This window comes from Arachis stenosperma, chromosome 5 (genome assembly GCF_014773155.1).
Source record: "Arachis stenosperma cultivar V10309 chromosome 5, arast.V10309.gnm1.PFL2, whole genome shotgun sequence".
Classification (NCBI taxonomy): domain Eukaryota; kingdom Viridiplantae; phylum Streptophyta; class Magnoliopsida; order Fabales; family Fabaceae; genus Arachis; species Arachis stenosperma.
Genome location: NC_080381.1, coordinates 130,522,025 through 130,534,013, shown reverse-complemented (window position 1 = coordinate 130,534,013; position 11,989 = coordinate 130,522,025). Strand labels below are relative to the sequence as shown.

At 33.5% G+C, this 11,989-nt stretch overlaps 1 protein-coding gene across 1 annotated transcript; it reads left to right on the top strand.

Annotated features, from left to right (window-relative positions):
- Positions 1-1,036: 1,036 nt before the first annotated feature.
- Positions 1,037-3,297, top strand: LOC130982182 (CASP-like protein 4A3). Its single transcript, XM_057906066.1, has 3 exons — positions 1,037-1,666; positions 2,444-2,579; positions 2,893-3,297. Exons 1-3 carry the CDS (start codon positions 1,221-1,223, stop codon positions 3,085-3,087), a joined length of 777 nt encoding a protein of 258 aa, XP_057762049.1. The 5' UTR covers positions 1,037-1,220; the 3' UTR covers positions 3,088-3,297.
- Positions 3,298-11,989: the final 8,692 nt, after the last annotated feature.

The window sequence follows — 11,989 nt, the reverse complement described above, 5'->3', positions numbered from 1 at the left end:
TATTTTAAAATTAATCCTCAAAAGTAATAATTTTATCATTCTAAATTCAAATATAAATTTTTAATATTTAAAATAATCAAACAATAATTTTAAAAGAACATTATTGTATTTTAAAAATTAACTAATATTATAGGTTACTTTTTTAAAATTAAATCATATTTTTAATTCAAATTAAATAATTTTAATTTTAAATTATATTTTAGTCTTTTAAAATTAACTGCAAAAAAAATTCTTATTTTATTAGTTTTTTTACCTTTTATTTTTATTTTTATTATAATAGTTCAATATCAATTTTAAAATAAAATAGTACACAACGAAAATAATAAAACAAAAATTTTTAATCCAAACAAATTTTAAATAAAAAATTATAAAATTATTTTTTTATTGCTACAGTTTTTAATTTTAACTCACTACAATTTTAAATAAAAAAATTAATTCTAACTTAAAATGAATTTAAGACAAAAGAAAATGTAAAATAAATTTTATTAACCCAATATTAAAATATTACTGAATGTATTCCAAAATAAAACAAAAACCAATAAAAAATGTTTTTCTCTCTCTTCATATTTAAGAGCTTTTGAAATTTTAAATGCTAACTTTACTCTTTCTTTTACTTATGGAGTTTTAAAACTCCATTTATCTATGGAGTACCTAATTGTGTTCTATTTAAGGAGCCTTTGAAATTTTAAATACTAACTTTACTCTTTCTTTTACTCATGGAGTTTTAAAACTCCATTTATCTATGGAGTACCTAATTGCGTTCCATTTAAGAGCCTTTGAAATTTTAAATGCTAACTTTACTCTTTCTTTTACTCATGGAATTTTAAAACTCCATTTATCTATGGAGTACCTAATCGCGTCCCAACAAACAATTGGTTTAATAAAAGTAATATGCCAAGTTTTCCTCAGCATAACAAAATGCAATGACGTGGCACGGCCCACACTAAGCGAAGCCACACACAAACACAATCCCTTCACTCCTAGTTTTTCTTTTTCCCTCTCTTTTCTTTTCTCTCCACCCAAACACCCTTTTCCTTTTCCTTTCTATCTTTCTTTAATCACTCTTCTTTTGATATCTTTTTTGAACTTTTCTTCTTTCCACCTCTCTATAACTCCATTTCCTTTCCTTCTTTTCCTTGTTTCTTTCTCTCATTTGAAAATCCGCGAAGCGCAGGGAACTGAAAATCGCAGAAAAATAGAAAGAACGCAGCATCACCGCCATGAATAAATCGCTCTCTAAAAACTCCGAGTCGTCGAATAAGTTCGAGTCCCCGGTCCCGTTCCACACTTCACCGCGGTGGGATGCCGCAAACACGCAGGGATCGCCGATATACTGGTCGTCGGAGGAATCGCCGGCGAAGCCCTTCGACAATTCCAAGGCTATCGTCGCCGTCGACAAGTTCACACAGTACACTCCCGAAAAATCCACGAGGCGCCAGAATCCGCCGCATCATTCGCCGGTCGTTCCTGCGCCACCACCGCCTCCTGTTATGCCGCCGCAGAGGGAGTCGAAGGGGGAGTGGAGGAGGGATGAGGCGTTGAGGAAGGCGGCGCTAGGGTTCCGGGTGAGCGAGGTTGTCGTGTGCCTGATCTCCTTTTCGGTTATGGCTTCCGATAGGACTCAGGGTTGGAGTGGCGATTCCTTTGATCGCTACAGGGAATATAGGTACTCCCAACTTTCTTATTATAATTATTTGTTATTATAACAATTGTTAATTCTCTTTTCAATAATGATTAGAGCATAAGAGTTATATAGGCAAGAACTTAATGATCCAGATTAGTTCAGTTAAGTTCAGTGGATTTTCAGTATTGATAATTGTTAGTCCAATTCATGTTCCTTTGACCAGATTCAAATTTTATTTAATGATATTGGAATGGTTTATTGGAAGAAATATGTTCGGCTATCATGATATCAGGATGCACATAAATGGTTATATCTCTAATAGACAAATACTAGATAATATTAATTTCCCGGTTAAATTATTCATACAAGCTTTATTATCCTTGAACATACGTCTGAGTTTCTATATGGTACCTAAAACCCCTTGATGGTATTAGAAGTCTCACATGTGAGGATACAGTCTTGAATCGGTGAGTGCTATTCTAATATAATATCAAAGCCACCCTGTGTTTGTAAGTTGGGGCTGTTGGGCCACCTGCACACATGGAGTCTCTAGGACAGTGTATGCTACAAGTGTTCGATCTTGAGTGTGAGGGGTTTAGGGAGCCATTATTGTAGGTGTTATTCTAATTGTAAAGCAATACTTAGTAGAATTTACAGCCTAATTATGTATCATAATTTGGTCTTTTAAACCGTCCTTATACTTCCTTTCTGCTACTTGTTCTTGGACATGGTTTTTCTGAGTCAGTTTATCCTACCAATTTTTTTTTTTTTGTTATAGTAGTGGATACATGTGATGATTAAGCCTTAATGATATGGCAGGTATTGCTTATCTGTGAATATCATTGCATTTGCATATGCAGGATTACAAGCATTTGATCTGGTTTATCAACTAGTCACAGGGAAACACATGATCAACCACCACCTTCGCTCCCACTTTGATTTCTTTGTTGATCAGGCAAGTCATGAGATCCTTCGCCTTTAGTTTGGACTTTTAGTTTCTCATTGTTACTTAAGAATATTTATGATTTGAATAATATATGTGACCGTATATGTAGTAGGCCTCTAACAATTACCCATTTAGCTGATAGATAATGAGTACCTTTCTTTTGTCCAAGTTCTTATTCAAATGCAATATTTATACTATAACTTGCATTCAGTGAAATTTGATGCATAACTCTTTGATTCCTGTGTACATAATTTTCCTTCACAGCAAGAACCAAAGTCTTTACTTGTTGAAAATTAATATATCTGCAAAAATTGATGAGCAGGTTTTAGCATATCTTCTGATATCGGCATCATCATGTGCAGCCACCCGGGTCGATGATTGGCAATCGAATTGGGGGAAAGACGAGTTCACAGAGATGGCAAGTGCTTCAATTAGTATGGCATTCCTTGGTTTTGTTGCCTTTGCTATTAGCTCAATTATCTCTGGGTACATTCTTTGTACCCGCGGCTCCATGTGAACTTAATAATAGTTAGTTTTCTCGTGTACTCAAGTTCTCTGTTGCTTTTTACCCTTTTCCTGTGTCGGAATGTGCCTTCAAAAAAAATGTTGATGCTCGCTGTGTAGATACAATTCCACTATTGTTTGTCTTTCAAAAGTAAGGGTGGAGAAGGTAACTTTCTTGTAAAAAAGTAGACTTAAATAATATATGAACTAATTTGATGATTGATTTTTAGTTTGCTTAATTTTGGGGATAAACCACAAGAAATGTATTCGAATTATCTTAATGTTGACAAAAATATTCTTGAATTTTATTATTGACAAAAATATCCTCAACTAATTTTAAAACGTGCCAAAAATGCCTAGTCGTGATTAAAGACTTGCTCCGTTAACATAAAAACATGACCTGATTCACTTGCCGGTGAGAATCTTTTTACATAAGAAGTTTCATTTGTTATATCACTTTTCTCTTTTGTTAATGTAAGATATTTCAGTTTATGAATGTGTATTTTTGTTACATTTTTAAATGATTTGAGAATCTTTTTTATTTATAATAAAATTTTAAAATATTTTTAACAACAAAAAAATAATTTAGGTGAATTTTTGTTAATTTACCTTGATTTTGAATAAGAAAAATGAGTTTACATGGGAAGAACCTCCAAGGAGAGGGAAATCCTAGGTGGTGGAGCTCTATATATATATATATATATATATTTTTGGTAAATCAATATATATATATTTAATCTTTGGTCCTGCCAATGTGGTATTTTTCTATTGACATATTTTACAATGAGGAAGTTCTTTTTTATTACCTGTTGAATTTTTTGGTCTTGTTTTTTTTCCCTTGGGTTAGCACAGATAATCACTGTAACTAGGCCCCAATACAAGTTAACTGAGAACCACCGACTCACAAGAGGACGATTAAGAACTGTATGACTACATGGGCACAGATCTGGGCCTAGAGAGCCCCCCAAAAGTAAGCCAGGAAAATTCAAAGAGAATTTTTTAAATAAAAATACTATTTATACACTAAAATCAGTGATTGTATATTTATATATAGGAGTGACAGTAGGATAGGTAGGAGCAAGTTTTTATTTTATCCGACCTCGTCCAGCCCTTCTTTCAATTCACTATTATACGCCCACCCTTATCTACAGATAGTAGACTGCTCTACCCTAACCCGTTTTGCGAGTATTCGTCCCATTTCTATCTGTTTCTATAAAAATTAAATAACACTTACATTTTTTATTTTAATAAATTAAATAAATATAATAATTATTGAAATAAATAATTTAAAAAATTATTACCGAAATCTGTTTCTTTATCTTATCTCGTTTACACTGTAAACGAGATATACACGTATTTATAAATATAAAAATATATTTTCTAAAAATAATAAATAATATTCATAACATCTATAATCTAAATTTTTAGCATACAATTAGTACTTAAAAAAGTTGATAGAAGTGATTAAAATTGATATGTTTGATTAATTAGTATTTGAAAAGAGTACATAAAAAATTTTAGATTAAATTATAGATCCACTTAGATTGATTTAAATTTGAAAAATAAAAAATTCGTACATATTCAAGTTCCATGATGAGAATAAATACAGTGATTGCGCTCACTCCTAAAAATTAAAAGATGAAAAACTTGAAGTTGATGCACGATAAATAAAATAGAGAAAAATAAGAACGATTATTTATTTATCCTCATCAACCTCTCCTACCAATTGACAAACGGTTATCTCTCACTCTTCCTTTGTTTTATTTATCTCCTTAAGTCTTCAGGCTTCTCATCTTTTAATTTTTAGGAGTCTCCTACCAATTGACAAACGGTTATCTCTCACTCTTCCTTTGTTTTATTTATCTCCTTAAGTCTTCAGGCTTCTCATCTTTTAATTTTTAGGAGTGAGCACAATTATTGTATTTATTCTCATCATGGAACTTGAATACGTATGAATTTTTTATTTTTTAAATTTAAATCAATCCAACTGGATCTATAATTTAATCTAAAATTTTTTATCTACTCTTTTTGAGTACTAATTGATCAAACATATCCATTTTAATCTCTTTTATCAATCTTTTTAAGTACTAATTGTATGCTAAAAATTTGGATTATTAATATTATTGATATTATTAATATTTTTTATTATTTTAAGAAAATATATTTCTATATTTACAAATACGTGTATATTTCGATTTACAGTGTAAACGAGATATACAGGTTTCGCGTGGCCTTATCTCATTTATACCATAAACGAGATACGTGCAAAATTATCTCGTTTACAATGTAAACGAGATAAGATAGAGAAATGAATTTTGGTAATAATTTTTTAAATTATTTATTTCGATAATTATTACATTTATTTAATTTATTAAAATAAAAAATTCTATATTCATATATGAATTAAGATAAAAACTTAAAATTTATACCTAAATTAAAATAAAAATATAAGATTCATACAATATCAAATAACTTGAAATTAAAAAAAATAATGTTTGATCACTACAAATTTAATACCATAATAAAAAATTTGTAACATTAAATATAAAAAAAGTCTTCGATTCTTAATCTTGATCACTTTTTATATCTTTATCATTATTAAAAGTTTGAAAATCAAGATTTAAATTTGAAAATCAAAAGAGATAGCAATTAATAAATTAATTAGTATTATAAAAAAAATTAACATAAATAAATATTAAATAATATATATATTCAATCTCGATTAACATATATTGAAATAAAGTGTAATAAGGACATGCACATAAGTAAAATGCAGATTCTGACATAAATTAAAGTACATATATAAATACAAAATTGAGTACAGATTATACGTAAGATTGAGTCATAAATTGCATATATATAAACTAAATTGAAGCACAAAGTCAAAAATTCATACACTGCAGATTCAAACATTTAGAATAGTGCAGATTTAGATTCAGACATAAATTGAAGTACATATATTAACACAAAATTGAGTGCAGATTAATATCGTAAGATTGGGCCATAAATTGCACATATATACACAAGTTTCTGTTATGTGAGCATTGCGCTTTCCATTTTGAGAATTTGCTTAAACCATCATTCAAGGCTCCTTGATTATTATATTCTTTCAACTATTATTATGTATATATTTTAATTTTAGAGGTCATAATACCATACTACCTTTATTTTATGGCTTAAGCGTAAAGCTCTATATGGTAGGATGTTATATTATGGTATCAGAACAGTTCATTCCTGTAGAGCCTGAGGGACAGACTGACTATGCTTCTGGGCATACTCTGGGTGTCGCTACATGCCAATTAGGATTTCTAACTGATATATCTAGCATATTTGTTTATGAGCATGTATTTGGGTCTTGAAGCACTAGACTTGAGATATTAACACTGATCATCTTGATATCGATTATTTGGTGTGAACAGGAACCAAATGACATCTTGTGGATGTTATCGAGGTCGAGGATGGAGAGGCAACGAGGTAACCATACTGGTAGGTAGTCTGATTGAATTCGTAACTGCGATGACGAGTGTGATTGCTGCCATTATTCCTGTTGCTGCTACTCTGACCAACCGAGCTTTGAATGGAATGGAACAACAAGTTGGATGCGACATAGGAGGCAGTAATGGGCATGATGGAGGAGATATTAATCAGAATGAAGGGGTACCAACAAGGATGGCAAGTTTTTCGGAGTTGGTCGACACGGGTCGAGTAATGGGAGAATGCTCAAGAAGGAATATGAAGGCAAGAAGTGACTGCTGAAAGTCCTACAAAAAGGAGAAAAGAAAGAAGACTACCTCTGCAGGGAGCCAGAATTTCAAGAGAAGTGGCAATTGCTAGCGACATGGTAAGGAAACAAAAATGAAGAGGTATTCAGAGGATTTGAGGTGCCCGAAATACGGAGGATATCATCCGAACAAGCCATGCCATTTGGGTACAGGTCTATGTTACAGTTGTGGGTTACCTGGGCATATGTCTTAGAATTTTCCACACAGGAAAAGTCGGGATACATCCAAGTCTGATTCTCAGATTCAAGGTAATTGTGAACTAGTACCTGCGTTGATTTAACTGCCTTACATAACAAATGAATGTAGTATTTCTTCGTAACATACAATTATATTGTGAGAACCATGATTTTTCTAAATGTATTAGCAGCCGATGATCTTTAATTATTGAGATAAAGCGGTTTTTGGTTAACATAGGGAAGTGGTTAGGTCTTGGAGGCTAATAGATCAGAGTGACGCAGCGGGAGTGGGTTGAACTAATTTGAGCATTCAATTTGAATTTATCTAAGGATTAGGAGTGCTGACAACTGAACAGAGTTGCTATTCAAATTCAGTGATTGTGAAATGTAGTGGAGAGGAATGACAAGGATTTATCTTCTAATTGCTAATTGGTTAGGTGGCGAGTGAAGTTTGACCGAATCCCTACCACGAGGGAATTTTTTTGAGGTATTTCTTGAAGATGTACCAGAGCTTCTACATCTGAAAGAGATTGCATTTGTGATAAACTTATACCGGGAGCTGGACCAGTCTCGATTGTGTCGTATAAGAAGGCACCGCTAGAATCGACAGAACTTAGGATTCAGTTTGAGGGAGTATTGGAAGAGAAATTTGTTCGACCAAGTGTTTTTTTGTGGGGAGTACTGGTTATGTCAAGGAAAGAAGGCAATAGGAGGCTTTATGAGAGAGAGAGAGAGAGAGAGAGAGAGAGAGAGAGAGAGAGAGAGAGAGAGAGAGAGAGTGCTAACGAATCTTCGCGACTCGACCTAGTCTTTCTTTTATAACTTGCGCTAGAATTTATCCCAGTTTTCTTAATGAATTGATCATTTTTCCAATTTTATTCTTTACACGCATGTATTTGTATATGGGATTGTCCCTCTCAAAATAAACTTGAGCTTGTTTTTATAAAATCAAACAATTCTTGAGTGCTAGAGACTTGCTGAAAGTTGAGTGTCCTCTTTCGCATCCTTGTATCTTTTAAAAATTGTTAAGAATTATTTGATTCATTATGCATTGCTCTTTCTATCAAAGTTTTTGATCTGGATCCTTTTCTTGATATGCACCTTAATTCTTTCCCTTATGCATTTTGTTACTTTCTAAAGTTTGGATTAATCACCATCCAAGACATCCTTCTATTTTTTAGCGCACACCGTTTGTGTTGTTTGATCGCCCTTGGGCTTAATATCCTTTCAGAAATCAACTCGAGCTAAGTTAAGCATCTCGTAAGATTCTTAGATATAAGCCTCAAGATGATAGTTTCTTAAAACAAAAACTTCTGAACGCGAAATATGAAGCGTGCAGGTATGCAACATCAAGAAGAGTTTTGGAGCCTTAATTCTTGTCAACCGTATTGCCTATGATTAAGTTAATACGTTAGGATGCACCATTTATATGGATGCCTAAATGCGAAGAAAGCTTTCGAATCTGGAGAGAAAAATTAGCCTTAGTATCAGTATTCGTGATACCAGAACCTAATGAACTATTCGAAATTACTGCAATGCATTATCCCAGGGCCTAGGATGCGCGTAGATGTAACATGGTGATAAGGTGATAGATGCCCTAAATAGGAGGTCTCTGAGTGTTGTTTGGATGATGATTTAGGAGGAGGAATTATAAATAAGGATGTAGTCTTAATTTGGGTGTTGAGAAAGTGGATGGAGGTGTCGGACTGAATCAATTGCAACTACAAATAATGGAAAGACTAAAATTCAGGGAAGCGCAGCAAGACAATAGAGAGCTATTAAGGATAGTAAAGCTTGTCAAATCAAGAAGATACCAAGGGTGATAGAGGAGGAATAAAGAGAGGATTTTATGTCAAAATCGGAAGTTAAGACGAAAAATATTGTCTGAAGCTCACAAGAGAGGATTTTTGAATTTACCCTGAAATTACTAAGACGTACCATGAATCAAAGAGGATATTTTGAGTAGCCAAAAATGAAGGACGACGTGTTGACGTATGTGATTGAGTGTTTGACGTATGAGAAGGTGAAGATTGAGCACCAGATGCTATCCGGAATGCTACAGTCATTGGGGGTTTTACCATGAAAGTGGGAAGATATGGGTACAAATTTCATAATGGATTTGCTGAAGTCTGGGACAGAATTTGATGTCGTTACATAATTGCGTATTAAGTAACCAAGTCCACTTATCTTCCACCTATCGAAGTGAACCATTCATTGAAGAAATTGGCGAGACTATACATCAGAAATATGGTAAGGTTGAACGTTGCATGAATCGCCACTGTATTGAAATGAAATTGGAGAATCAAACATCTTAGTTCCCGAAGCGATAGCCGAGATGACGGAGAAGAAATCAAGCAAATTCAAGTTAAGATACTCACTATGAAAAGCTGAAAGAAGATTTATCTGGTTTGAAGAAGGAAGTCCTGTATTCGTGAAGGTTACTTCAACAAACTGGAACCGATGAGCAATCAAGACTAAGGGGTTGAAGCAGAAGTGTATTGGGACCTGAGTTAGTGGCAAAAATAGACCGTTTCAGATTTTGAAGAGAATTCGGCCGGTGGCATATCGGGTAACTCTACCTCGACATCTTTCGAACCGATACGACGTATTTCACGTCTCGCAGTTCAGAAGTACGTTTCTGATACCAATCACGTTTTAGAACCTAGAACTTAAACATGTGCAACTGAGAGAGGATCTAACGCGTCAAGTAACCCCGGTAGACATTGACAATACTAATGTTGAGTGACTATGCAGAAAAGAAGTTTTGTTAATAGAGGTTGCTTGGAGTCGAGCTGGAATTGAGGAATACATCTGAGAACTTAAGTAAAAAATGAGAGAAGACTACCCTTACCTATTTTCAGGTAACTGGATCTGAATTTTGGAGACAAAATTCTTATTTAGGTGGGTAGAATGTAAACCCTACATAATTAGTAAATAATTAGCTAATAAATTAATTATTAATACAAAAAATATGAAATTAAATTTTATTAATACAATAAGATAAAAATATTAAGAATAGAAATTTCATGACTAATTTTAAAATTTTCGACCCAAAATTGGGATGTCGGTTCGAACCGGTTGGACCGAATCCAAATCGGGTTCATGGCCCATCATATAAAATAAACAAAACTCAGCTTCTTTGTCCTATTATACACCCACACGCTGAAAAATGGGAAAGGGTTAGAAGAAAGAACACAAACCGTTGACACAAATTTCAATCCCACATAATTTTCAATTCGTAGCTCCGATCGCTACACCACTTGTGCCCACGCGACCAATGCGTCGAGCTCTACAAAGCCCACTAACCAATTTGGTAAGAAACTCTCAATCTAACCCTCAGTATCTCTTTCCCCCAATTTTTGAAAATTTGGGAAATTGGTTATTGAAATTTGATATCTTGGTATTTAGGACTAAACTAGCTTAAGGAAACTACTGGGTTTTATTCTATTGGTGCATGGGTAAGGTAAGAATCCTCAAACCCCCTATGAATTTTGAGTTAGTAAGCTTTGATATTGATTATGGTGATATATTGTGGAAATAGATTCAATTATGTTGATTTGGAATTCATTAATGGTGTTGGTAGCTTAATTTTGGATCTTGGTGGCTGAAATTCTATTTGGAGAGGCTTTGGAGCTGTGGGCACTTGAGAAACGGTGATACTAGGGTGTCTTTGGCTTAGGAAAAAATTGTCTAAGATATTGTTCTGGTTTCTCATAGATAACATATAATGTTTCGTGAAAACTTAGGTTAGAAGACTATAGGTTAAGTTGAAAATGTGTGAATATGTTAATGTTTAGTAACCTTGATATAAACATGAAATTATGTTGATAATGAGTTGATGAATAATGATATTATGGAGTTAAAGAGTAATGATATTTTTTATTGTTGATGTTGATGGTTAATGATGATAATGAACCATGATGAGTTATGTTATATGGTTTTGGGTGTTTGGAGTGTAATTAAATATAATTGAGAGAATGATGTGAATGAGAGGAGATGGAATGGTTGTAATATTAATTTATACACAATGGGTATGGTTTGAAGAATGAATATTGGTTTTGAAATGAAATGTGGTAAAAATGGAGGTTTAGCAAATTTTGTGAAAATCTTGATTTTGACCGAATTTTGGCAAGCCATAACTCGACTTCTGGACCCTCAAACTTTTCCAAACTTATCTTAAATGAAAATTGAGTCCGTGAAGATTATGTCGTTCGAAGAACAAACAAAAAATGGATTTTAACTAAAATGTTATGCACGTCAAAAGTTTGGTATGCAAAAGTGTTTCTGCAGGTTTTGTAACAGCTTTTTAAGAAGATACAAGGCCCGTGTACGGGGACATATGGCTACGTACGCAGAAATTCGCTGCTGTCTAGAATGCTCGCGTACACAGACAATAGTTGCATACGTGAGATGGAGAATTATAACCCCGTGTACGTGAGATATGGTGTGCATACGCGGCCATTCCATTCTGTTCGGCGTACTCGCATACGCGGATAAGGCTCACGTATGCAAGACCCCTGCTTTTGGAAAAAAAATGCCTTTTTGTGATTTTCAACCTATTTTTTAACCTCTAAACCTCTGTTTTACTCTCTAAGACTCTAAAACTTAATTTTAATCATAGTGAGGGAGTTGAACCTTGAGAGGGTGGTAACTTGGAAGTGAATGAAGTTTATGAAGTGGTGAATTATGATTGAAAAGTGCGAAAACATTGAGTATATGATAAATATTGGCCATGATGAAAAATAATAATTGAACTTGAAATATGTTTTGGCTTGAGCACTTCCGTTTATCTGAGATACGAGTTTTCCTGGATAGATGCAGTGGCTCTCCACCATTTGCTCTAGGACGAGACTCGATACTCTGTTGACCTTACATCACAAGATGTAGCCGGGCACTTTAACTCCCCAGAAATTTCCCCAATGAACTGAATTTGATAAATGATTGGGAAAAATCTATG